At 47.9% G+C, this 26,230-nt stretch overlaps 2 protein-coding genes across 12 annotated transcripts in view; one reads left to right on the top strand and one right to left on the bottom strand.

Moving 5' to 3' along the window:
- Positions 1 to 891: 891 nt before the first annotated feature.
- Positions 892 to 26,230, top strand: part of GOLGA7B (golgin A7 family member B) — a 32,450-nt gene continuing 7,111 nt past the window's right edge. For 2 of the 11 annotated variants that reach the window (XR_012498473.1, XM_074339251.1), the window contains exons 1-3: positions 3,559 to 4,342; positions 14,239 to 14,348; positions 20,133 to 20,426. Coding sequence is in view for 10 of the 11 variants with exons in the window: in XM_074339251.1 (XP_074195352.1) it covers positions 20,415 to 20,426 (12 nt within the window). In the remaining variant the exon portion in view is untranslated. Of the gene's footprint in view, positions 1,031 to 1,137; positions 1,278 to 3,558; positions 4,343 to 14,238; positions 14,349 to 19,737; positions 19,753 to 20,132; positions 20,427 to 26,230 lie in introns of those variants that run through there. The other 9 variants (XM_074339252.1, XM_074339253.1, XM_074339255.1 and 6 more) reach the window with 9 other exon arrangements.
- CRTAC1 (cartilage acidic protein 1) overlaps positions 24,994 to 26,230 on the bottom strand; it is a 152,207-nt gene continuing 150,970 nt past the window's right edge. Inside the window, exons 15-16 of the mRNA XM_074339248.1 lie at positions 25,509 to 25,617; positions 24,994 to 25,063 (exon numbers count right to left, since the gene is read on the bottom strand). Coding sequence (XP_074195349.1) covers positions 25,009 to 25,063; positions 25,509 to 25,617 — 164 coding nt within the window. The 3' untranslated portion in view covers positions 24,994 to 25,008. The remainder of the gene's footprint in view (positions 25,064 to 25,508; positions 25,618 to 26,230) is intronic.

Below are 26,230 nucleotides of genomic sequence, written 5' to 3'. Positions count from 1 at the left end.
TTTGTTACACAAGTATCTGCTTGAGTACCTGTTTTCAATTCTTTTGAGTATATACCTAGGAGTGGAGTCGCTGTGTCATATGGGAATTTTATGTTTAACTTTTGAGAAACTGCCAAACTGTTTTCCGCAGCTGCTGTACCTCCCTTTAGTTTTAAGATTATGTTATTCTAAGTGTAAAGATACTACAACACCATAGAAAATTCAGAAATTTTTTATTGAGCATTTTTTAAAAGTTTTAAAGTAGTTTTAAAAATGATAACATTATATATGTTTAGTGTAACAATTCAAACAAAGCAATTTCTAGAAGAAAAAAATCTTTCATCTGTTTCCCCACCCCCATCCTATACCTTTTCCAGTGGCTGGCCAGTGTTAACCCTTTGGTCTATTTCCTTCCAAATATTTTCTAGGCATTTATATGGTTTTTGAATTTTATTGTTTTACATAAACATGTCGTACTATCCATATTATTTTGCTTTGAAATCTTTCTATCCATTTCTTGTGAATTTTGATTGTTTCCGTGAATGTCTTGGAGCCAGGCTAAAGGTCCCTGGGAACTTCCGATCTGAGGTTGACTTTGTACTGTTTGAAAAAAGCCTCAGGTATGGACAAGGCTGCTCTTGGATGGCTAAGTAATGAATGCGTTGTGATTTTCCTTTTGTTATCTGCATTTATAATTTTTTAAAAATAAAATGAATATGAATTGCTTCTATGATAAGAAAAATAAAGTAGGGAAGATGGATTGAGGTCCTGAAGGCCCAGTGCACAGCTTGTACCTTAATTTAGCACTTACTTCATTCTCCTTGTTGCATAATGAGTTGTTTATGTGTTTGTCTCCCTTGAGGGCTGGCAGTGGCTTATTCTTCTGTTGCCCTCCCTACTCCTACAGTGTGTGCCAGGCCCACAAATGGCTTCTCCAGGCTTGTGGCTGAGGCTGCAGAGGAGGAGGTGGGTTCCAAAGACGCCCATGTGCCCTCAGTTCAGGATCACAAAAGGACAAGCATCTTCTCAGGGGCCAGGCCCTGGCTGGCTGGTAATGCTCCCTGCGGGGCGGTATCTGGGTGTGTGTGTGGGTGGGAGGGCAGAGGGGGGAGTGAGCAGTTATTTATGTGGTCCCAGCCAGGGTGCCCGTGGTAGGCAGCACCCAGCTGAGGAAGTAATTAGAGTGCTGCCAGGAGCAGGAAGCAGGGAGAGGCTTGGAGGCTCCGGCTCCCTTTCCAGAGAGATATAAATAGCCAGTCTGTTGGCGGAGGTGGAGAGCAGTACACACAGGAGTAGAGGTGGGAGCAGCCAGCACCTAAGTGTGTGGGAGTGAGGTGGGGTTGGAGGGGGGACTGTCTTCTTGGGCTTGTCTGTCTGTCAGTCTGGTTTGGGAAGGTGCAGGGGAGTCGCACTGTCTGGCAAGGGGCTTGTGGTCTGTGCAGACAGGCTGCCTGGCCAGGCACTCCGCCCACTGGAGTTCTCCCACCTGTCCCCAGCAAGATGAGCCTGCCCACGCTCAGGATCCTGCGCGGGGCTCAGACCACTAGTGGGGGTATCATAACAACGCCGCAGACCCTGCTGGTCCTGGCTTCCTGCCTCGACCTTGCCACCAGGAGCTATGAAGGGTTGGGGTGGGATTCCGGAGCCCAGGATCTTTTATAGCATTTCTGAGGGACTGGTTTCTGCTGGTGCTGGGCAACTCAACCTGACTCATCTGAAAACACTATATAAATAACCTGGAGGGGAACCCTGGGATGTCTGCCCCAGGGTCCCCCACACTCTGTGAGCAGATAGCAGGCACCAAGGACCCCAGGGCTTCCCAGACGTCAGGACAGAGCCACCCCACCTTGGGGCCGGGGATTCTGGGAGGGTTGTCAGCTTCTGGAGACTGGTGTGGTAGTGATTCTGGGTCCCTCAGGAGTGCTCCTCTTAGCTATGATGTTGTCAACACCCCTGCCTTCTGTGGGGTGATTGGGGGTTTCTGGTTGGGAAAACTGCGCCAGAATGGGCTAAACTTGCTGGGGGCCTCAGGACGGTCCCTTCCCCTCTCTGGGTCTCGGAGCCTCATTGGTAAAATGAGCTAGGTGAGTGATACAGTCCTGTCCAGTGGTTCCATTTTTTTCTTTCATCCACATTGTAGTGTGGATGAGTGCCTAGCCATTCCCGCAGTCACCACATGGGTATGTGCTGGGGGTGAGGGCCAGGAGGAGGAGCAGTGACCCACATCTGGAGCCCCGTGTGCTGCACAAGGAGAATCTCTCACTAGTAAGAGCCAGGTGGACACGGGAGCCTCCGGGCCAAGGGCAGCAGCTGAGAGGCCAGGGATCTAAAGGGCAATGGGAAACGGTGTGATTGTTGTTGCTGAAGACGCAGAGGCATTTGATGGTGTCACCACAGAAGGCTGGCTAGGACCTGGGAAGCTGATTTCAGCTTGGCATGTCTTCTTATTGCTAGAGCATTTGTAACTTGTGCGGTAGTGAGCTCCCTGTCTCTGAATGAATGCTCTTCTGTAAAGATTCGGAGGAGGAAGGGATCCCCACCCAGTGAGAAGCTGTAGTTCAGTAGTTCCCCGCGTGGCAGGGCTTCAGCATCCCTGGAGGAGTTTGTCAAGAATACGGAACCCCAAGTCCCCCAACCTACGGGGAGGGGCTAGGAGTCTCTGAGCAGCATGGCCCCCGTGTTGGCCTCCAGCTCTGTGATACTGTGGTGCTGACCTCAGAGGGCTGGGGCTGAGAGGATCCCAGCTTCCCCGACCCTAAATGTGTAAGTTTTGAGCACTTGGCAATGATGTGGTGACAATAGATGAAGATCAAACAACAGCCTCAGGAGACCATGAACATGAGGCTTAATCAGTTGACTTGGCAGCCGTCACAGAACCTGGACCAATGGCTTCCTTGGAGGCCATTGAAGAAACAGATGTCAGGCATCATGAATTGGGGGATTCCTGTGCTACAAGGGTTTTGGTATCTTTTGAGAGTAACAGAACCAGAGGGTCTCAACAAGACACTGCTCTGTCAGCTGCTCCAGTTCAAACTCTGCTCCAACGAGGGGGAGCCTGGTGCAGTAGGAAGAACATGGCCCCAGGCAAGTCTGCAGCTCTGGTCAGATCCCCTGCTCCTTCTCACTTACTGTGTGACTTTGAGCTAGTCCCTTACCCTCTCTGGGCCTCTTGTTTGTAAAATGAAGGAGTTGGACTTTCAAGTCCTCCCTGAGCAGTCATGTTATAATACCTGGAAAGACCTGAAGCCAGTATATTCACCTAGTTTCTGGCATCTAACACTGTTCTGACCTGTTTTGTTGCTGTGGCATCTCCCTTCTCCTTACTTTCCAAGGGAACCCTGCTTGTCCCTCCTGCCTTTAATTTCCTGGCATCTGCTGGAAGCGTGGCTGGCTTGGCCAATCAGGCAGGAAGGCCTGGCAGCAACGGAGCCGAAACAGTTGGCGGGGGAGGGAAGTAGTGAGCGTGTGGAAATAATCAGGCAGTGGGCACAGGCTAGGGACCACGCATGGCGGGGGCTCCAAGATGAGGGACCAGGGCTGGGGGGAGCCACCAGGAAGCTATGGCCTCTGCCTCAGAGCTAGGCCTGGGACCAGAAGGGGGATTCCGGATTAATTACTACAAAAGTCCCCAAGGAGTATGAGGCGTCCCAAAAGCACAGTGGTGAAGTGTTAGTGTCCAGGACACTTCTAAAGACACTCCTGGATCAGGGACAGGGCCGAGCAAGGAAGCATTAGAGCCACCTCCGGAGGGTATGCCTAAGGCCAGGCACGGCACTTGTCATTTCCAGCTCTTACGAAACCCGTGAGAGGAGATGTCCTTTGCTCTGGGTTACAGATGACGACAGCAAGGCCCAGGTGACATACCGTGGTCACCTGCCAGTGAGAGGCAGATCAAGGTCGGAACTTGGGTTTGGCTGAGTCTAAAGTGCACAAGCCTCCCTCTATGTGACGCACTCCCTGTCAGGAGCATCATTCTCCTAAACATGATGGCACTCATCGGTCCAAGATTCTGCATAAATCGATCTCAGGTCAGGGATATATTCGTGTAAGTGTACATGTATGAAAGAAATGTGAGTCGGCATAAAATTGCCCTGGAGAACTTTGAAATATCCTAGGATAACCCAATACAGTGTCTGCAGGATTTGAACCTGAGGCTGACGTGGTGGCCAACTTGATTGTTGGGGAAACGGAGGTGAATCGGCACCAGCCCCTGGCCTTGACCTTGGTGCTCAGGAGGCCAGCTGCAGGATGGTTACAACGCCTCCTATTTCCGGGGAGGAAGGTGTGAGCCACCGTGCTGGAAGCAGTCAGAGATGACTCCCCCGCCCTCAAAAGAGGCAGAGCTCAAGTTGTCTCCTGAAAAGTGAGTTGGAATTCACATGGCAGTTCGGAGGTGAGAACAGAGTTCCAGGCAGCTGGAACAGCATATGAACAAAGCTCAGAAGCCTGGGTGCTTGAAGTAAGGGAAACTGGGAGTAGCTCTGTGGGGCTGGAGGATGGGTGCAGGTGAGAAGTCAGGGTGCGAGAGACAGGGCTGGATGGGTGAGCGGGGCCCGACAAGGGACAGGGGTGTCTGTGTGACTTTCGGACTTTGGCTGAGCCTGTTTCCTCAGAGGTAAAATGGGGAAAATAAGGCCCTTTCTTTGTACAGAGGTGTCGTGAGATTTAAATTAGGCAATGAAAATAGAATGGGTGGCACTGGGCCCAACACAGGTTTAATAACTGGTGTTGCTATTGTTGTTGGTGTGATGATGACGCTAATAGCAATAATAGCTGGGCTTCCCAGTTCTCCTCTGGTCTATTTTTAACACAGAGGCAAGAGTAAGTCTGTTAAAACATGTGGCAGATCATGCTCCTCTGCTCATAAGCCTTAGGAGTTCCCCAAAACCAGTCTCTGTAATAGTCTTCCAGCCCCGACATGACCTGACCCTCCTCTAACCGCTCTCCCCATGTGTCCGATGCCGCTCCCCTTCCATCATTCCCTTCCAGCCACACTTTGCTACGCCTTGAACATGCCAGGTTACTCCTGCCTCAGGGCCTTTGCACTTGCTGTTTCTTTTTACTGGGATGCTTCTCCTCAGGTATCCACATGGCTGACTCCCTAGCCTCCTTCCGGTCTTCACGCAAATGTCACTGCCTTAGTAGGTCTTAGGCCAAGCTCTCCCTCCTTCACGCCAGCACTCCCCCCCTCCTTTCCCTCCTTTATATTTCTTCTCTGCATTGATCACCTTCTAACATACTATGTATTTATATAGCTTATTGCTTGTCACCCCCATTAGACTAGAAGCCCCATGAGGGCAGAGCTTTTTGTCTGTTTTGTGCTGTATCCCAGCACCTAGCCCAGAAGGGGTGCTCCATAACATGTGTTGTTATTTTTACATTATCATCTCTGGTGCATAGAGGGTAGCTTGTGCCCACCTTCCCCTGCTGGGTGTGGCCGGCCCGTGACCAAGGGCCTGCAAGCTCATCTTGCTTCTTGGGACAGGCATTTCCCCCATCCCTCCTGTCTCTTCAACAGGAGCCCAGGAGCTGCAGGCTTCCCACTTATTCCAAAACACAGCCCCCTCTGCTTGCTTCAGGGCTCCCTCCCTGTCAGGAAACTCAGTGAGTCTGGGTCAGGAGGATGGCTGGTAGCCTGTGTGCCCTCTCTTTCCAGAAGCAGTTTCCTGGCTCCCAAAGTAGCCCAGTGCCTGCATGGCCTGAGCTGGATTCTGGGAGCAGGGCCCCTGCTACAACCCTCCCACCCAATTGGATCCCCATTCTGAGGCCTCGCCAAAGCCTCCACGGCCTGTGCATCCCTGCTCTTTGTAGGTCACTGGGCTGAGTCCAGGCCTGGGATGAGGGCAGCACTCGTCACTCCACTGGGTCAGGGTCCTCTTCCTTTAGGAGCACCTCCTGGAGCCACCCTCAGGACTATATATGCCCTGTCAAAGGTCACACAGCTAGTCAGATGCTGAGCTGGGATTCAAACCTGGGTTTCTGACTCATCCCGTGCTCTCTCCACTGTGCCCCACAAACCGGGCCATGGACTGGAATCCAGCCCTCTCTGTGCAAGTAACCATTACACCACACTGCCATAATTACCTCTTCCTCTCACACCTGACCCCAGCCTTGTGGAATGAGGCCACCATGCTTGTAGAGTTCTCCTAGGCTTCACTTAAGATGGGCTTAAATGCCATTAGGAGATAGCACCCCACTCCTTCCATTAAGAAAGTGCTACCCAACCTCAAAGCTTTCACTGGGAAGAGGTAGTTCTTGCCAGTAAGCCTAAAATTCCCAGGGATTCATCTGATTCCATTGCACATATTACACCCTCTCGTGTCATCCGCTGTGCTGCTCCTCTCTTGGAGGGCTTCACACCGTTAGAGTCTTACATGCAATTATCCTGTTCCACTTAACTTGGCAAAGCCCAGAGTGTGGGTCTTTTCATCTGTTATAATTATTCCACTTCCCCTGTTCCTGCATTGTTTTTGATATTTCATCTCTGAGCATCCTCTAATTTCAGGGTATTTTTCTGGAATGGTGGTTGCCAAGAACCCAGTGACGCAGTCAGGAAAGATCTCATTCAGAGCAGATAGAGGAAGGAAGCTCCCCACTGGGCAGAGTTGTGCTCAGGCTGCCAATAACAGGACCATCTGGAGTGTCTTCTCTTTCCAAATACCCAGGCTGCCCAGATACCAGTCTGAAGGCAGAGAAGGTTTACCAAACACTCTCCTAGGCATAGAGGATGGACAGAGCCCTCTCTGAGCAGGAAGTGGGTTTAAATATATCTTCATATCTCCCCTCTCAGCCTCCTCTCACCACCCTGGTCCGGATTTTTATTCAGTCAACAAACATTTATTAAGCACCTGCTACAGGTCAGACCTAGACTAAGCATATCATCCCCGTCCTAAAGGAGTTTATGTTCTAGTGCATGGGAGAGACAAAAAACAAGCAAAGCAATAGGTGGATGTGAACAGGTGAAGCACGCGGCACCAAAGTCAGAGTCCAGGCAAGAGAATAAGAGGAGCCACCTGGAGTGAGTGGCTCAGGAGTGCCTCTGAGGAGTGGCATTAAAGCTGAGACCTGAAGGCGTGAGAACCCTGTCAGGGAAAGCTATGGGGAGGCAGATTTCTGGAAGAAGGGATAAGATGTGCAAAGTTCTGGGCAGGAGACACCCAGAGGAAGGATGGCGTGAGTTGAGGTTGGCGGGGGAGGCAGAGCAGACCTGGAGGAGTTTATGAATTGTTGCAAGTGTCCGGCTTTCCCACAGGCTCACTGTGTGACCCGAGCAAGTTACTTAACTTAGTTAAGGCTCTGTTTTCTCTGTGGAGGTATGGGGGTCATAATTCTGCCTTCAGAAGCTTGTCAGGAGGCTTCGATGAGATCTGGGGGAAACACAGGGCAAACCTTCCGTAATATAGGGAGCAGTTCTTATTATTCTTATTTTCATCCCTAGTTCCTCAAGGAAAAACGTCTCATACCTTCTTTCTCTCTCCATCCTACCTCTGTCCTCAATCCCTCCCTCTCCCAAATGTGGGGCTCTCCCAATTCCAACTGACATCCAGATAGAGCTGGTCAGACTTCAGCCATAACAAGCCCATTTGGAGCTCTGCAGGCTCCAAACAGTGACACGACGGGAGGAGCTTCTGCCCTCACTGTGGGCTGGCACGTGGGCCTTCATCTCGCCTTGATTCTCTCTTCTTGCTTATCTTTAAATTGTTTTAATTAATTATTCAGCAGCTTTGAAAGTAATATTTCTGGAATATGTGTAAAGTAAAAAGAATAAGAACACACTGAACACCTGTGTACTCCCCACTTGATAAGAATAAGAACGGTGCCTTCTGTTTTGAGTCTCCTGTGTACTGGTCCCTTCTTTTCCCTAGAGCTACCCACTTTAAATTTGTATATATAGGTATATATTTGCTTTTCTTAATAGTTTGCCATTTATGTTTATATACTTAAGTAACATTGTTTTAGTTTTTGTATGTTTTGGAATTTTTTTTTTTTTTTTTTAGACTTTTATTGGGGAAGGGGAATAGGACTTTATTGGGGAACAGTGTGTACTTCCAGGCCTTTTTTCCAAGTCAAGTTGTTGTCCTTTCAGTCTTAGTTGTGGAGGGCGCAGCTCAGCTCCAGGTCCACTTGCCGTTGCTAGTTGCAGGGGGCGCAGCCCACCATCCTTTGCGGGAGTCGAGGAGTTGAACTGGCAACCTTGTGGTTGAGAGCCCACTGGCCCATGTGGGAATCGAACTGGCAGCCTTCGGAGTTAGGAGCACGGAGCTCTAACCGCCTGAGCCACTGGGCTGGCCCTCGAATTTTGTATGAATGGAACCATACTATATATATTCTTCTGCCATTTGCCTCTTTAATGCAACATTATTTTTCTGAAATTTGTGCATATTTTTACTGCTGTATAGTATTCCTTTGTAAGAATAGATCTTGATTTAGTTATTCTTTCTCCAGTCTAAGAATAGTTGGGTTGTTTTCAGTGTTTTTTCTTTTACGAACATTGCTGCTATGAGCATTCCTGTTCATAAATGAACACCCCCCCCCGGAACGGTGTAATCCAGCAGTGGAATTGCTGGGAGGGTATGGGATCAGGCTGATTGTTTCCCAAGCAGCTGTGCCTGCTGCTACTCCCATCCTCAGTACAGAAGTCGTGTGGCTGCACAGCCTGCCCAGCGCCTGCTTTGTAAGTCATTGTAAGTTTTTCTGATCTAAAAGGTGGCATCTCACTGTGTTCCTTCTTGATTTTCTAGTGTATTCCCCAAAGCAGACATTTTTGGTTTTGCTAAGGCTGAGGTTAATTACTCTTTCCTCTTCAGAATCTCTTTTCATGCCACCTGTACCCTTTTTGTCTGTGGCACAGAAGGATACAACCGTTCCCTTCTCTCAAACCTGGTCCTTTTCTTTCTCCTTTATGATCCCACTCTTTCCCTGCCTTTTTTTTTTTTTTTAATCTTCTTCAGTATCCCTCTATCTATGATTTCCAGATTTTGTAAATGAGTTGTGTTGGCAGAAAATGTTGGTCACATACACAATCTCTGACTATTTTCAACCTCTTCTTCCTTGGTTCCCTCCTTCTATAGAATCTGAAAATGCTAAATACTTTCGTGGCTTCCCTTGCAGCTAGAAGTGGCCATGTTCCGGCTAATGAGCTATAAGAGGAAGTCTGCTAGGAGGCTTCTAGGAGATCTTCTTGAAGATTTATCTTGTTAAGAAAAGGAAGTAAGCTCTCTCCCTTCCTTCTTGCCATGGATGTTTATATATGAAAATAGGATGTGTGGAGCTGTAGCAGCCGTCTTGAAACTATGAGGCAATAAGTCTGAGGATGAGAAACAAATGTGTTTAGGATGTTGTAGAGAAAGGATGGAAAAAGCCTGGCTTCTTAGGAACATGGCTGACCCATCGATTTAATCATGGACTCCCACACTCCAGGCTTTTAGTTATGTTAATTAAATGTATCTTGATCAAATCATGTTAATAGGATAACTTTTTGCAGCCCAAACATCTGATTGATAGGTATGTTTTTGTGTGAATTTTTCTCTCTTGCTTTTTTTCTGTTATTCTATTCAGTAGCTTGTTTTGTACTCCTCAAACTGTACTCTGTAAAGATTCAGTAATGTAATTCCTGCCACTCCATCTGCTCTTGAACTTTCAATAATGCTTGACTCTGTTCACCCACCTTTCCAGAGGGCGTTGCCTCCTTGGGATTCTGTGATGAATACCCCAGGGTCCTGGGTCTCCATCTGCCGTCCTCTCTTCTTGAAATGACTTCTTCTCACCATGAGCTGCCCTTGCTGAACACCTGCTACAGACTAGTAGTCAAACTTGGCTCTTTCTAGGGGCTCATTTTATTTACTGCTTACAAAAATCCTTCAACTTAGGTATTATTATCATCCCCACTTTACAGATGTGGAAGCTAGGCTCCATGAGGTTAATCAGTTGCCCAAGGCCACTCAGTTAGTAAGTGACACAACCAGACTTGATCCCAGGTATCTTTGACTTCAATCGCACCATCTTGCCCAAGGCTAAATAGTTGGTCCTTTCCTCATAGCTCTTTTGGGAGAGGGCTCTCGAGGTCAAGGGACCCATTCTTATGGCACCTACTATTACTTTTCTAGAGAGACCTCCCAAGTCTTAACTTACAGTCTTGCACTGTCCCCTTAGTCCAAAAAAAGAATCACTGAAGCTTCTCCTATCCGTTACATTTGGCATGTATAGAGTTACTGAATCTGCCTTTGTGCTTTCTAACCATGACATCTCCCAGCCACGGAGATGGATGGACAGTCCTGCACCCTCTTTGTCTACCCCTCCCTTCTTCACCTCATGTACTCAGTCAGAAGCAGCAGCCTGTAGCGACTCCATCCATGTTTCTTGAGTCTGGCCCTTCACCCTCATTCCTAGGCAGTGACCCATGTGCCTCCCACTCACACCATCTGGTCTAGCACAAGAGCTTCCTTCCTGTTCTTCCTGCTTTAGCTCCTCTCCTCTAAGCCATCCCTGAAGTGCTCCCAGGTGACCGGTTCCAGTACATTGCTTTCCTTATGCCCTCACTGTTTTGGCTCTGTCACAGGCTCCCATTGCCTCACTTTAATGGCTTTTTATTATCTGGCTCCAGCCTGGTTTCTCTATGGAATAGTTCAAATCAGCCAGAATGGTTTGCTGTTTCAGAGATATCTTCCCCTTCCTTAACTTCCAGCTGCCCGTTTGCCCAACCTTGCCTGTCCTCCTCCTCTAAGTTTCAAACACCTCATCTTTCAGAAATCTCCTGTTGTCCCTTGGGCCAGGGGAAGACTCCAGTCACCAGACCACTGGGACCTCTCCCTCCTTAGCTTTCCCATAGCATTCATTGTCTCTATGGGTCACTGGGGCATCTGTCAGTTGCTCACTGTGTCATGGTGTCACAGTGGCTTCCTGAATAAGACTGTAAAGTCCTTTATATTTGGAACCATGCCTCTCCTTGACTGAGGCTCAAGGTTGGAACAAAGACTGAACGAAGACATTCCCTTTCCTGGAAGTCAACACACCTTCCTGTACAAATATTGATTGAGCACCTACTATGTCCCAGGTACTATTCTGAGCACTAGGAATGCAGTTGAGGAGACAAAGTTCTTGCCTTCAAGTGGCTCATGGTCTAATAGGGAAGACAGACAATTAAATTTTAGAAAGTATGATTGTTTGGCGGGGCAAGTATAGGGTGCTCGTAATAGCAGCACCTAACTATAGCTAAAATGCCAGGGAAGGCTTCCCCAAGGAAGTAAATTTTATTTCATAATTTTACAAATCTCAGATTTCTATTATAATTTCAACAAAGCATCACATTTTAATAAATATAGTCAGAACAAACGAAATGTAGGGAAAAAAAATAAAAACTGTACTTACTCAAGGAAATAAACTTTTAATTGGGATCTGAAGAGATTTATCCAAGTGACAAGGAGAGAAAGAGCATCCCAGGCAGAGCATATATGAAGGAAGGCTCAAAAGTGATACACAGCATGGCACACTTGAGGGACTGAAAAGCAGAAGTCCAGTCTGGCTGTGGCTGGCCTGGAGGGTGTGAAGGAGAGAAGTGGGGAGAAGGGGCTGGGAGCGATAGGCAGGGGCCAGGTGGGCTGGACCCAGGAGAAAGAGGAGCCCAGGGTGTCATGTCCTTGGTGAAGAGAGGCTGATACGTTTTAGCTAAGGAAGCCATAGATACAGAGAAACATCAGGGGGCCCAGAAGGAGGAGTCGTTGACATGGAGGCAGGGAATGGAGAAGGGGCTGGCAGAACTCTGAAGATGATGAAAACATTCCAATCACTGGACGCTGCCCTGTGACCTGGCTAATGGGCAGGAATTCCAAAAGCTCTATAGGAGTTTACCACGCAAAGCACGGTAAGATAAAAGCCATGAGACATGCCTATAAAGTTGTGTTGGGAGCGGGGTGGTTCCAGAAAGACTTCCTGGGGCTGATGGGCTTTGAGATGCACCTGGAAGGTGGGATTCATAGTGCTGAATCCCAGCACTATGGGATTGGCTCGGGATGGCATTTTCTCCTTCCCACCAGTACCCAGTGCTCAGCCCTTGGCTAACGGCCTCTAGCTCTGGGGCCCATGGTGGCTGTTACCCTTGGAGGAGGCACCCTGCTGCCTCTCCTTCCACAGCAGGAGCTGTCTTTGGGAGATTGGCGTTCACACAGGCCACCTCCTCAACATTCGTTTCCTACCCAGCCTCCACCAACTTAAGCAAATAGCTGCTTTCTTTCCAATGCAATTGGACCAACATGTAAAGTCAGTAAGTGGGTCTGAACTGAGGTCTTTATCTATTATAGCACCTCCCCCATCATCCAGAAGAACTTTGAATCCACCAAATAAAATTTTCATTTATATTCATTCCTTCTCACAGAACAGTGTAATGACTGGTTCTAACACAATCTCAAAGAAACCTGCTTATTTCTCTCCCTTTTCCAGAGAAGTTGGTCTTAAATAATTCAACAAATACTTATTGAACCAGACATTATTCTAGGCATTTGCAATACCAGGGAACATAACAAAGATCCCTGCCCAAGTTTACAATTTAACAGACAAAATAAGCAGAAGGATAAATAAGTAAGTGATATTGTTGCTAGAAAATGTGGTGTCTGCTACAGAAAAGAAACAAGAAGGGAAACTGAATAGAGAAGTCCCCTGAGCCAGCCTACCTTAGTAGGAAGGAGCATGGGGAGACTGAGAGAGAAGGAAGAGATAGGACAGGCCTTCTGTTTTTCACTATAAGACCTTCTCCCTAGTTGGAACTTTAAACTAATTGCATGTATTTGACAACATTCAGATAGTGCTGTAACTATATCAGGAGGTGAGGGTGGCAGGGTGAGCTAAGGCCTCTGTCACTGTGGAAAACAGGGCAAGGTTTCTAAAGTTAAATCAAGAAGCAGAACTACAGGAATAACCATTTAGCAATGTACAGAAAACTATCGGAAGAATTTAAATCAGATACGGCCCAAAGAGTGAAAAGTCATTTCTTCTAGGGGAAAAATGACTGAAGCTATGAAGGCATAGGATAGAATAGGCAGGGGACTCTTGCCTTTTATTATAAGCCTTTTGGTATGTTTGGATTTTCAAAATCATAGGCATGTGTTACTTTGATGATTGAAAAAAAACAACACATTCTACTGAGCCCTAGGTGGCCCATGAAGGCGTGTCTTAGGGGCTTCTGTAAGGAGTAAGAGGGTGATGGAATAGGTAAGTTCTGCCTCCCTTCATCCAAATCAACTTCTATATTTGTTTTATATATCTGAATTTCATGAAAGATTTTGTTTGAATAAAAGGTTTTGCAGCTGAAATTGGTTTGAACTCCATGATCCCTTTTGGCTCTCATAATTAACGATGCTTTATAAGCACCTATTACCCTTTGTGCTCATTCCTGTTTGCTTTCTCAGAGAACTTCCATCATTTAGCCAGAAGTCTTGCAGTCTTCCCCCAGTTGGCTATGGTTTGAAGTGATTGGTGAGTTTGTTGCCAGTTTTCTTGGTATGGAAGTGCGACCCTGCAGTCAATTATTTGATGATTGCTACTCCAGAGTGCCACTGAAGTCACTGTTAGAACAGAGGCGTGTGCCTTTGGGGATTCTGCTGGCCTCTAGCACAGTGGCTGATGTCATCCCTGTAGCTGCACTTTCTCCTGGGGTAGCTGTGAATTATAGAAACTTGCCTCCCACTCCACTTCCTCTAGGAGAGAGAGAGAGAGAAAGAGGAGAGAAGAGAGATGAAAAGAGACTATGAATGACGTTAAGAAAGGGAGGCGACCTCTCATTAGCTTAGTCACCTCTTAGAGACTCCATTTCCAGACATGTGTCATGGTCTGCCGGCTCTGGTACTATTCTTAGGGTGGATCTCCCTCCATTCATGTTTCTGAGGCCTTCGCAATCATCCCTGTTGCTGTCTGGTAGCTGCTTTCTTGAGTTTGAGGTTCCAGAGGCTCTGCGTTTCCAGGCAACTTTCATGCCTTCTTGGCTTTGCACACCTGTCCCTTTATCTGCTGTTTGGGGATATGACACTAGTACTTGAAGTCCAAGCTCAAATGTCATGTAGTTGTAAAGCCTTTTCTGGACCCCAACTCTGAGGCAACTACCTCCACCATAGCCCTTATCAGAGCCTGAGCAGCACTTGATTGCATTTTGGTGTTCTTGGGGGTTTGGAAATATCCCATGGTCATCGTTCTGTCTGGCATACAGTAGGTGTTCAATAACTGCTCACACAGCTAAATGAAGCATATTTGCTCATCTTTTCTGTGCTTTAGGAAATCTTGCTGGGCCTGAAAGAGATTTCACTGTGGGAAGATCTCCAGCACGGCACCTCCATAAATCTTTTCCTGTTTTCTTCTTGAAAAACCAGATTCAGAAGAGTCAGGTAACCTCTAGAGAAAGCTTCCCATGCCTGGAGGGATCCTATCTGGGGAGGGAGGATTATTGCCACCATTTTATAGATCAGAGAACTGAGGCTCAGAGAGATTGAGACTTGCTGTTGATCACATAGTAAATAGCAGAGCAAGAGGTTGAAACCTATGTCACCTGACTCCAGGGACAGTGTTTCCTACCACACGCTTCCTCGGAGTCCTGCAGTTGCCCGCAGAAGACACCGTTTAACTTTCCAGACCACAATCTCCCACTCATGCAATTGTTTTCCTTCTAGACCCAAGTGCTGCGAATGTCCCTGTCACCCCTGCTTTTTCTTCATTTCTTTGATATTTGCTAGCCTTTTCCCTGTCTCCTCTGCAGTTTGTAGTTCATTTTTCTCTCCTTTCGTTCCAGATATCATGATTTCCAAATATTTCAATTGGTTTATTTTTCTGTGGTCTTTCCTTTTTTTTTTGGGTGGGGGGAGACTTTCCAGTGCAACTGTAGATTGGAGGGTGATAACAGTGAATTCATTAGTGGATCTTTGATGTTATTTTGTGGGCGAACTCATTCATTTATGACAAAAACATCAAACAGCTATGCTCTTGCAGAGCATGGGTTGGCCCCAAGGCAGGTGGGTAATAGCCATTAGTTAGATTAAATCTCAGCGTCTCCTCTTGCGTCAAGAGTTCAAGTCCCAGTGACTGGAGTGTGGGAACATTCCATCCTGTAGGATCCCGTCACAGCCTCGAGTCAGCACAATATGAAGCTCTCCCCACTTGAACGTGGATCTTTCCCCCTGGCCTCCACTTTGATGCCTGCAAGCCTTGAGGTCTGTTGAGATTGTTATAATAACCCTGGAGGCAACATAGCGATAAAAGACTGAGGCTGTTAAAGGCTCTCCAGTCAGAGAAGCTGGATATTAAAAGGGATCATTCATACTTACGTGGATGATCTCAAGTTTCTCTCTAGAGTCCTAATCTTGTAATTTCAATGGGCAGGAGAACTCTCTTTGGGCTTCATGGGAAAGCGCCAGCACCATGTTTGGCCATAGCAAGCTCTCCATACATAGCGGCTGAATGAACTTGTGATGAAACGTCATGATGCATGAAATCTCTGGCTAGTTGAAGTGCAGTAAGGAGCAGAGCTCAGGTCTTTGCTTATACTACAAAATCTCCTAACTTACATGTGTGGTCATTTACTCTGCTTCTTCCGTGGTATCTGTGGTGGAAAATTCTCTGTGCTCCTCTCCAAAGCCATCCCCTCCATGTGTGCTCTAGATACCACTCTCTGCTGACCAATTAAGGGCTTGCTTCTGCAATTAATCCCGTCTTTTCTGAGCCATCAATGTTTCCCTCTCAGCTTGATTACTCCTATGAGCACACAAACGAGGCCTGATGTCTCCCATCTTAAAAGATCCTCTCTTGCTCCTAATTTGCCCTCAAGCTGCCATGCTACTCTTTGCTCCCCCTTTACGGCAAAATGCCTCTCAAGAGCTGTCTATACTCTCAGTATCTCTGCTTCCTCTCCTCCATTCTAACTCTCGAACCCACTGTAATCAAGATCTCATCCCCACACTCCACTAAAACAGCTCTTATCAAGGTCACCAGTGACCTTGTTGCTGCTGTGTGTGAAAAAGGGGCCACATACTAAATCTGACAAGCTTAGGGGAGGCGCCCATGGTGGGCATTACAAACCCAGAGGCCGAAAGTAATTACATAGGATGGTGTGAACGTAAAAATCCCTAAAAACGATCACGATGGATAGTCACGTCCTAGGCCTGTAGCTTCCTTAAATATCTTTGTGCAGCTGAGATACCTTTGAAATGTCAGAGTAATTTTCTTTTCCAGACCCCTCAAAGGCACAACTGCCAAGACCACATTATCTTGTTGCCCACATACCATCTCCATGTACTGTAAATATTAACTATCCTGTACCCACCAATGTAAAGGAAGTATGTGTCTCCATTTTGCTTTTTATCCAATCGCAGAGATTTCCCTGCTTTGCTTTCTCCCACCTCCCTCATCTATCACCAATGAATTTCATGTAACTTTCCTTACGACTCCTCCTTTGATTCTATTGTATGAAATAAGCTGCAAAACTGCCATTATCTGGAGCATTTTCTCAATCTGTTGAGCTTTTGCTTCCCAGTAGTTATCATTAGTTTGGCTCAAACTCTTACAAGACTTTTTGTTAGGCTGGATATTCTTTTGTTGACACTGCCAAGTTCAGTGGTCATTTCTCTGTCCTCATCTTATTCTACATGTGAGCAGCACTGAGCTCAGCTGGTAAGGCTCTGGCTCAGGACACCACTCTCTCTTGGGTCTCCTCCTGCTTCACTGGTTACTCCTTTCAGTCTCCTTTTGTCTTCCCAACCTGCAAGTAACAAAGTGCGCAGAATCAGTTCTTGGACAATTTTTCTAGCTATACCCACTCCGTAGATGATCTCATCGAGTCCCATGGTTTTAAATATCATTCACGTGCTGATGACTCCTGAAGTTATATTTCCAATCCTCTACCTCTCCCCTGAATCTCAACTACCTACTCTACTTAGATGCATATCAAGCTTCAAACCTACATCAACTAAAAACATCCAAAGCTCTGTATTCTCCATCCCTACTCATCCCTTAGTCTTCCCTGCTCAGTAAATGGCAGCTCCTTCTTCCAGTGGCTCAGATTTCACAACTTGGAGTCACCTCTGATCTATTTCATACCATACCCCCAATCTATCCACAGCTCCTGTTGGTATTACCATCAAACTATATCTAGGGTCTGGCCACTTTCCATCACCTCCACTACTCCTGCTCTAGTCTAAGCCACTACCATGTCTTGCCCAGACTACTCTAATGACCTCTCTATTTGTCTTATTTCTTCTATCCTTGCATTCCCCAATCCTAGCATCCAGAATAATCTTTTAAAAACTGCAATTAGATAATGCCACGCCCCTACTTTAAATCATCTCACTTGCTGAATGGAATCCAAAGTCCTTATTAGGGGCTGCAAACACGTTAGGACCTGGCTTCTGCTGTCTCTGTGATCTCACTCCCTTCTCTCTTCCCCTGGCCCGCTCCAGTCTAGTTACCGGTCTCCCTGCTATTCTTTGAACATGCTAAACTCAGTCCTGCTTCAGGGCCCTTGTACTCTGTCCTTTAATTCTTGTCACTCTTCCCTCTGGTATCTGAATGTTGAGTTCTCTCACTTCTTTCAGGCCTCTTTTCAAACTTCACTTTATCAAAAAGGCTTTCCCTGACTGTTCTTTCTAAAATACCATCACACACACACACACACACTCTCTCTCTCATTACCATAGTTTACTTTTCGCCCTAGGAATGATCATACTTTGACGTATTCTATACTATTTGCCAATCTGTTATTGATGGTTACCCCCATCAATACAGAGCGTGCCAAAAAATGTATACACATTTTAAGAAAGGAAAAAGCTGTATTAAAATTGTAATAATATATACCAATAACAAAAGATGAATGCAAATCACGTTTGACTTCTGCAATTGCAAGAGGTGCTCAAAGTGGTTACCATCAGCATAATTGTAATACAGTTTTTTTTTTCTTTCTTAAAATGTGTGTATATATATATTTGGCACATACATAAGTATGTAAGTTCAATAAGAACAGAATCTTTATACATTTAGTCATTGCTGTATCCCAAGCTCCTAGAAGAGTGCCTGATACATAGTACTTGTTCAACAAATATAATTGAATGAATGGATTTGTTAAACAAACTTACCCAGGTCTCTTGTCATCGGGTGAAAAGTGTGGTTTCCAGATGGTTGTCCAATTAATATGATCAAAATCCAGTGTGAGGAACCGGGAGAGGTGTACATAGAGATCATTGGATTATGTATTTATTTATTACCAGTGAACCACCATGGGATACACAGTTCTTTTCAGTGTGCTCAATGCCAAATCATTTGTTAAACTCTAAGGTGGAACAAAACATCTGCCTTGAACTACTTTGGCATGTCATATATTCTCGGGGACTCAATGTGTTCATCTAGGAATACGCAACAGGAGAAGCAGTTACTGCTCTGCTAGTTTATGGTCTAGCAGATGCCGGAGGGAGGCAGTACAGTCAGGAAGATCAACCACACAGGCCCTGGGTTTTGACGGCCTGTGTTTGACTCCTGCCTCCGTTCCTCTTCGCATGCCACATGACCTTGGGCAACTTGCTCAGCTTCCTCCTTTGTAAAGTGGGAATAATAAAAGTACATAGTAGATGGTTTGGCACATAGTAAGTGCTCAATCAATGTTAGCTATTAAAAATGAAAGGTTCTAGGGGCAAGTTCTGAGGGGTCATTGCTATTAATGTGTTTTACAGGCAATAACCTATCCTAGAATATTAGATGATATGAAATCTTTAAAGGTGTGATAATAATATTGTGATTAGGTAGGAGAATGTCCTTATTCTTAGGCAATGCATGATGAAGTATTTCAGAATAAAGTCTCACAATATCTATCACTTACTTTCTAGTAATTTAGCCAAATCTATCTCTGTGTTCTACATCTTATCTATCAAGCAAATATGGCAAAATGTTAACAACTGTTGAAGCTAGGTGGACAGTATAGTTGTGTTATTCTTTCAACTTTTCTGTATGTTTAAAAATTTCAAAATAAAAGGTTGAAGGGAAGAAAAATGAAGACAGGGCTCTAGAAATAGTCTAGTGAAGTCCAACACTCATTTTACAGAAAGAAGCTCAGATGTGAAGCATTTGCTTCAGGTCATACAGCCAGCAAAGTCTGAGTCAGAGCCCAGGTTCCTGGCTGCCCACCTCTCCCTTTGTGTAGGTTGCTGTTTTTGACCCTAAGGCAGCAGTGAGCGGCTGAGGGACACACCCAGCTTCCCCTCAAAGAGAACAAGGGATATTATGGATGTGTAAAAAGGCACCTGTGTTGATGTTTCCTTTTTGTTTATTAAGCAAATAGATAAGTGATCTGGTAAGAAGGCGTGATGTGGAAAATGTGGAGGCAGCACCAGGGCCAGACCTGTCATCCTTAGAGAGTGGGCATACCAGTTTGGCACCATCTGCTTGTGGTTTTTGAGTGGTGCTGTGTGTGTAAACTCTGGGATTTCAGAGGAGAGAGGAAAGAGGGGTGGGGCCAGGGCCAGGAAGAGCAGCAAGAAGAGACTGGCTTCAATTCTGGAACTTCCTGAAAGAAGGGACCCTAGGGTATCCTGGGGATGAAATGCGGGCGTATTTAAAGAAAGGACACGATTCTCTGCGGTCTGCAGCTTCCTCCTCTAGCTAACAGGTTTCAAGGCAGTGAAAAGGAGAGAGGTAGAAGAGGGAACGTCCATGCAAGCCTGGGGAGGAGGGCACAGAGAAGAAACAGGAGAGGAAGAAGAAAAAAATATACGGAAGAGGCAGCCTGGGCCACCGTGGGGGAGGGGTGTAGGAAAGGTAAACAGGCCGCAGCCGGGGGCCTGTGAGCGAGTTGAGGACCCTCAGCCTCTGCAGGCTGGATTGTCTTGCCCCAGAACCGTCCTGCCGGCCTATCCTCGTTCTGTCAGTCCCCGGAGGCGGCTGCAGCGAGAGCGAGAGCTCCAGGCACTCTTACTAGGGGGAAGGGCAGGCAGGAGAGGCGGGGCCTCCAGGCGGGGCGGGAGCGGAGCCTCCGGCCCCGGGAGGAGATCCTCTCAGGCGGGCGGGCGGGCTGGCGGGCGGGCGCCGGAGTCTGGGGGCCGCCGCTTCCCCCTCCGGTCCGCGGAGGCGCCTGGCCCCTCCTCCCCCGCCGCCCCCACCCCTGCCGCCGCTGTCAAATTTAAACTCGGCCGTTGCAGGAGCAGTGGCAGCCGGCGATCCCGCGGCGAAGAGCCTCGGGCGCGGCCTCGCCTGGACCGCATCAGCACCGCGGACAGCACAGCCGCCGTCCCTAGGACCTAGGCGCGGAGGACCCCCCTGCCTACCCGCGCCCAGGCCCGCGACGTCCGCATCAGCACCGCGGACAGCGCCCGAGCCCCATCTTGTCGCCGCCAGCCCACCTACCCCCCGAGTCAGCACCGTGGACAGCCCCCCCTCGACTGGCCCCTCTGCAGGCTCGGAGCGCTCAGCGCCCCCGGAACATGGCCACCGAGGTAGGGGGCGAGCACCCGGCCCTCAGGCAGTGCCCGACTGCTGAGGGAACAGATCCCCGCTAGGGGCGTACTGGGCGGGAAAGGAAATCGGGGTGGGGGGACGAGGGGGGAGGGGTAGGGTGGGATGAGGTGGTTTCCTGGGTAGGGTCCTGCGGGAAGGGGTGGAAATCCGAGTGGAAGGGTGGAAGAGAGAGGCTTCTCATAACAGCCATCTCATCCCGGGCGTGTCAATCTTCCCTATCTAAGTCCTGAAGCTGTCCGTGCCACTTGTTGGCACTAGCGCAAGGGTTGCTCCGGGGCCTCGGCTGGGGTTTCCCCTCCCCCTGGACCGCCAATCCTGAAACCTCGTCCCTACAGGGTCAGAAATGAGCCTTCGCCTGTTTTAGGAGAGGGAATGCGGCTGGCTGCTGTTGCTGTGTGGTGCAGCCATCCAGCTTCTGAGCCCAGAAACCTGGCAAAGGGATGACAGACCTCCCACTACAGCAGCATTTCCTTCGGGGGGTCGGAGGAGGACAAGGAATCCTCAGGCCCAAACCCCAAATGGTTGGGTTGTAATGAGCTGCCTGCACCAAGCCCCACGTTTGCATGTCACCCTTTCTTGCTTATTCAGCCCATTCGAGTTTCCTATACCAGGGTGTCCACATTTCTCCTGTTTTTGATGGGAAGGGCTTCCTTTTTCAGGGCGTGCCTCTAGATGTGTCACCTTCAAGGGACTTGAAAGCTGAACCAAGGGACCTGTTGGCGGAAGGCAGACTCTATGTGCAATGCTTAAGAGATCGGGGCTTCCTCCTCTACTCCCTCATTACATGAGGGAAACAGGGCTCTTTATGTTCCCACTTAATAAGTGGTAAAGGTAACACGTGGAGAAGGGGAGGATCTATTTGATACTCACATAGGGTGTCAGCAGTAGAGCTGAAAGTTTCTTTGAATTTGTAGAGCGGAACCCAGGGCACCAGTGTCTTTTGGTCCTGACGTTGACTTCTTTTGTGGTGTTTCCCCATTTCCAGCCCAGCTGGAACCCAAGCTACACGGGCAGCAGAGGCTTTTGAATGATTCTATATAGTGCCTCTGGGCATCCTGGCGAACAGCATGACATCAATACTAAATGTTATTGTTGTTATTCTGCTGTTGTCACCACCACAGAGCAAGGTGCTGTTGCTTGGCATCACTCAGCTTTCTGACAAGGCACAGGGTTAGCTGGGAGAGCTTGCCCCCTGTCCCCTGTGAGAGAACAAGCCCTGAGCAGACTCGTGCAGCTTGGTTTCTAGCGTGGAGGGATGCAGAGTGCTCAGAAAGTGTCAAAGACACAGCAAAGAGCAGGAAGAACAAAAGAAAAATGGCCAAGGAGCTGGTCACCTCCCAGACAGGGCTTCCAGACTGCAGCAGAGGCTGCTGGTGTTCGGCAGGAAGGGGAAACTTCAGCCACATGGGCAGAGTTGGGCTCGCAGTGTGGGCAGAGAAGGTGGCCATATTGTGATGCGATCTGACAGACTCCAAGAGGCCCACCTATCCCAGCATAGCTCCCTCTCAGGTCTGCTGTGGTTCCCAGGTTCCAACCAGTAGGCCCACATCTCCAGGTTAAGGCAGTGTTTCCAGGAGGCTGCATGTGTGACTCTCCCCGGGAGAGGCTCTCCTCATAACACTTCTGTGAATCTAGCACTTAACTGTGTACAAAGCACTATCACATGCGTGATTTCCTTTGAGCCTTGGAGCAGCCCTGTGAAGTGGGCAAGGATGGTGTTATTATCCTCAATTAATAAAAACAACTGAGGCTCAGAAGTTTGCCTGAGCCCTGTGACAGAGCCAAGGAAGGCATCATTATCTCATTTACAGATGATGCAACTGGAGTGCTAAGACTTATCCAAGAAAATATGGCTAAAAAGTGGCAAGTCTAGTACTAGAACTTGAGTCTTCTGCCTCTCTGGCCAGTGACTTTTCTGCTGCTTCCAGGTGTATCAATTAGTCAATAGTATTGCCCAATAGATAGGAGAGCACTAGGGGTCTTGACATGAGGCTTTGATGGGGAAGAGGTGCAAAGGAGTTCAGGAAGGGCTGGAGTGTGGGGACTCAGGCCTCCTGACTGGCCTGGCTGGGTCAACTTGAGGGCAGAGGGACAGAAGGATGCCCAGAAGGGATGGAGAGCTGAGAGCAAACATTGCCCATTTCCCAGTTGGGCCTTGGGTGGACTCTAATGGCAACACTGATGGAGGAAGCCTTAGCTCTGCCAAGGCACAGGATGTGCACACTATCTGGGCTGCAGAGTGAGTCATTCTCCCCAGGCTGTTTTTAATGTTAGGAATGAGTTAATGTTGAGAGAAGGAAAACCTCATGTGCCCATTCCAGTAGGATTCTGATTGGGAAGTCCTCAGCTCCAGCAGAAGGTGTTTGGAGAGGAGGAGAGGGAGGGAGGGGAAAAGAGGGAGGGAGAGAGACAGTGAGGGAAAGCAAGCAAGAAAGAGAGAGAATTGAGAAAGATCAGATATCCCATATCCCTGGGTGGAAGGCATGGAAACTGGATCCTTTCTGCTTTCGGATTTCTGTTTAGGAGTTAGCATTCGGGGAGGGGCGTGTGTAAGGAACTCAGAGGAGGGACGACGGCTCCTGTCTGATCCACTGACCTCATTTGGAAAACTGTGATGAACCCATTTCCTGAGTGACAAACCTCAGCAAATGTGTGTCACTGGGAGAAGTGTCTGCCCAGACGACCAAAGACAGCTAGGAAATGCCTGGCTTGGAGGGGCTTCTCCAAGTGGTGGCGTTTGGCCCCTAAGAGATTTTAAAATGCACCCGAGTAGCATTATCCAAGCAAGACATTTGGAGGTTTGATCACTGAGGCATGGAATTAACAACTGCAGACAATGGGTTGGGCTTGGGCTGTGCCTTAGGCTGAGAAGCAGGGAGGCCTTGTGCCTAGGTTCCCCTCCTGAGGCTTGACTTGGCTGCCTGTGACTCATGGTTCTCACTCATCCTCCACAGCCCAGCCAGGAAGCATGGTGTTGGCTCATCAGCTGAGTCTTCTGATTCCTGAGTTGAGTCTCAAATGCATCCTCCGGAATTAGCTGTTTCTAATGAGGATGGAGATGTGGCCCCGATGAGGCGTCCTGTGTGTCTAAGGCATGCCAAGCCTGGGCGTACTCACCTGCTTGCTCCCTGCCCCCCACCTCTGCCAGGTTCGCTCTGTCAGGTGTACAGGCCCTAAATGTGGGACCTGGTGTACCCATCCTCCTGGCAGCCTCTCCCTCCCTATTACACTGCAGTTTGAAAGTAGGTGCCAGCAGATCTCACCATTGATTTTCTTTTTCTTCCTCGTGAAATGCCTGTTGGCTCTGTCCTCACTCAGCTGTCAGCAGGCTGGGGATGGTGATGGGAGACAGGGGAGGACTGAGGAAGGTGAGAAGTGGATGAGCAGCCAGGTGTCTGAGGCACTGCCCAAGGGGCACTGGCCAGAGGAGACACAGAAGCTGTGACCTTTCAGAAAGGTGTGTCCGTGTTCTGGGAGCGTGATTACAGAGTATCACGGATCTTGGCTGAAAACCCCTGCCAGCTTCCTGAATGTTCAGTAGCTGGGGAATGGCTGGGAGCCTGGCTCTAGCTCTGGTCCAAGGGTCCCAGCAATGGGAATCCTTCAGATGTCTTAAACTGGCAGCTTTAGGAACGATTCTGGCTCACAGGTGTGCCTTCTGTGATCTGCTTAGTCCTTATAGCTGTAAAAAAAATTTATTGGAAACATTTGAAAATCAGGATATTTGATGTTAAGAAAACCTGGATTTATGGCTTTTCTTTAAAAGTCAGATTTGCAACCTGGGCACACATTCTCATGTGGCCATGATCTGGTGTTTTCTTGAGACAAGGCATGCATTCTTTAATTAGCTACAGTCCCCACCTGGCCCACTTACATGTTTAGTCCCTGTAAACGTTTGCATTCGTAATCTTTGATAGGGCCTCTAGAATGTCAAAGCTGGAAGGGGCTTTTGCAAAGACCTAGTTCCAACCTTTCAGTTTCTAGTTGAAGAAATGGAGGACTGGAGAAGGGAAGACTTTCCAGGGTCATGTGGCCAGGGTCATGTGGCCAGGATTTCTGCTCCTAGGTCAATGGGCCATCTTTCCATCAGAGCTTTCTGGTACTTCACAACTGAGCCACCAAGCATCGAGAGAGCCAGGAGACCCTGCCTTGCCTTAAATCCTACTCTTCCCCAATGACAGATGAGTTTGTGATGTGTGTGCTCTAAGTCGATCTGGGAAACTAGGGCTCTGGCATATAAGACGTGTCTGATACCGTCCTTCAGCGACTCCTCAAGACCCCACAAACACTCTCCAGGACAGGAAGCAGATCCCTAGTCACCCAGAGCCAGGAGAGTATCCTAGGGCTCAGGATAATGTTGGGGTTAGAAAGGGTGTTGACCCCTCCCACTCTGGCTGCTTTGAGAACCCCTGGGTAAAAGCCAAGAGTAAATGGGAACGTATTACGTAAGGCAGCACCCTTAATGGCGTAATAGAATAGAAGTTTATTTCCTGCCCAGTCAAGTCCCAGACAGTATTCCTGATCAGCAGGTGGATTTCCTCCAGGTAGTGAAGCAGGGACTCAGGCTGTTTCCAACGTGTGGTTCTGCATCTTCAACATGCGGCTCCTTTGGTTTCTGTGGAAGGGGAAAGATCACAGAGGAGGGGCTGGTTTTTATGAGCCAAGCCTATAAATGACATTTATCACCCTTCCACTCACATTCCATTCAGTCTTGCAGCCACACCTAACTTCCAGGGAGGCTGGGAATTAATTTATCTCTGTGCTTAGGAGGATGAGGAGGTGGCTGTGGTCAACAGCGAGCCAGTCATTGGAGTCACATGCCTCCGTGATGGCACGCAGTGCATGGGGACATTCAGGCTCAGACAAAGGAGGCTGTCGGAGGGGAGGAAGCTGAGTCCGTGTCAGAATGACCGAAGCACGGTTCTTTCCCTTTCTTTGCATTCCCGCCATCGTTTTTCTGGAATTAGACCCACTTTAGTTTTCCCCTGGACTACTACAAAGATATTCATCCCTCCAATTGGCACCCCACCCGTCACTCCCACTTCCCATGCGCCACTCACAAAGTTGCCAGAAGGATCTTTCTGGGGCCAGGGGGATCCATCCTCAAGATCGAATGGCTCACGTCAGTTGGTTTAGAAAGGCTGAGGAAGGCCACACCCCCTTCCTTTTCTTTAGAAAATAAAACAGTATGAAACCTTAACCAGGCAGAGCAGACACATCGATGAATAACTTATTTATATTAGCAAAGCATTCTTTATTTTTCAGAGTTATCAGAGGATCCTAGTAGATGTCAAAAGGGCTTCCTCAATTAAAACCTTGATTAGAGGAGTCAAGGGCTATTACGGCTAGAAGAGCACTTATACATTATTTAATCTGATCACAACAGAAGGGGTCACATCTCTTATGCAGAGCAAGGTTCACCTGAATTTAGGCAAGTCTCATATAGTGGCTGGTCTCTGATTCCTTGATCTACCTATTACCTGCTCCTACGACCACTCTGACAATCTTTCTTTCATTGCTTATTCTTTCCCCAGCTTTTAAGCAAGTGTAAATATCTTCCATTTTAATTCCTCCCCTCCAGAAATCCCTCCAGCTGTTTTCAATCTAACTCTACTCTATATTCTCCCAATGTCCTTTTTACAAATTTTATTATGTATATTGGGGTGACACTGATTAATAAAATTGCATACGTTTCAAGTGTACAATTCTATAATACGTCATCTGTATATTGCATTGTATGTTCACCACCCAAAGTCACTCTCCTTCCATCACCATATATTTG

This window comes from Rhinolophus sinicus, linkage group LG07, assembly GCF_036562045.2.
Source record: "Rhinolophus sinicus isolate RSC01 linkage group LG07, ASM3656204v1, whole genome shotgun sequence".
NCBI lineage: Eukaryota > Metazoa > Chordata > Mammalia > Chiroptera > Rhinolophidae > Rhinolophus > Rhinolophus sinicus.
Note: the sequence above shows the minus strand (reverse complement) of the source record. Positions and strands in the feature narration are given on the sequence as shown.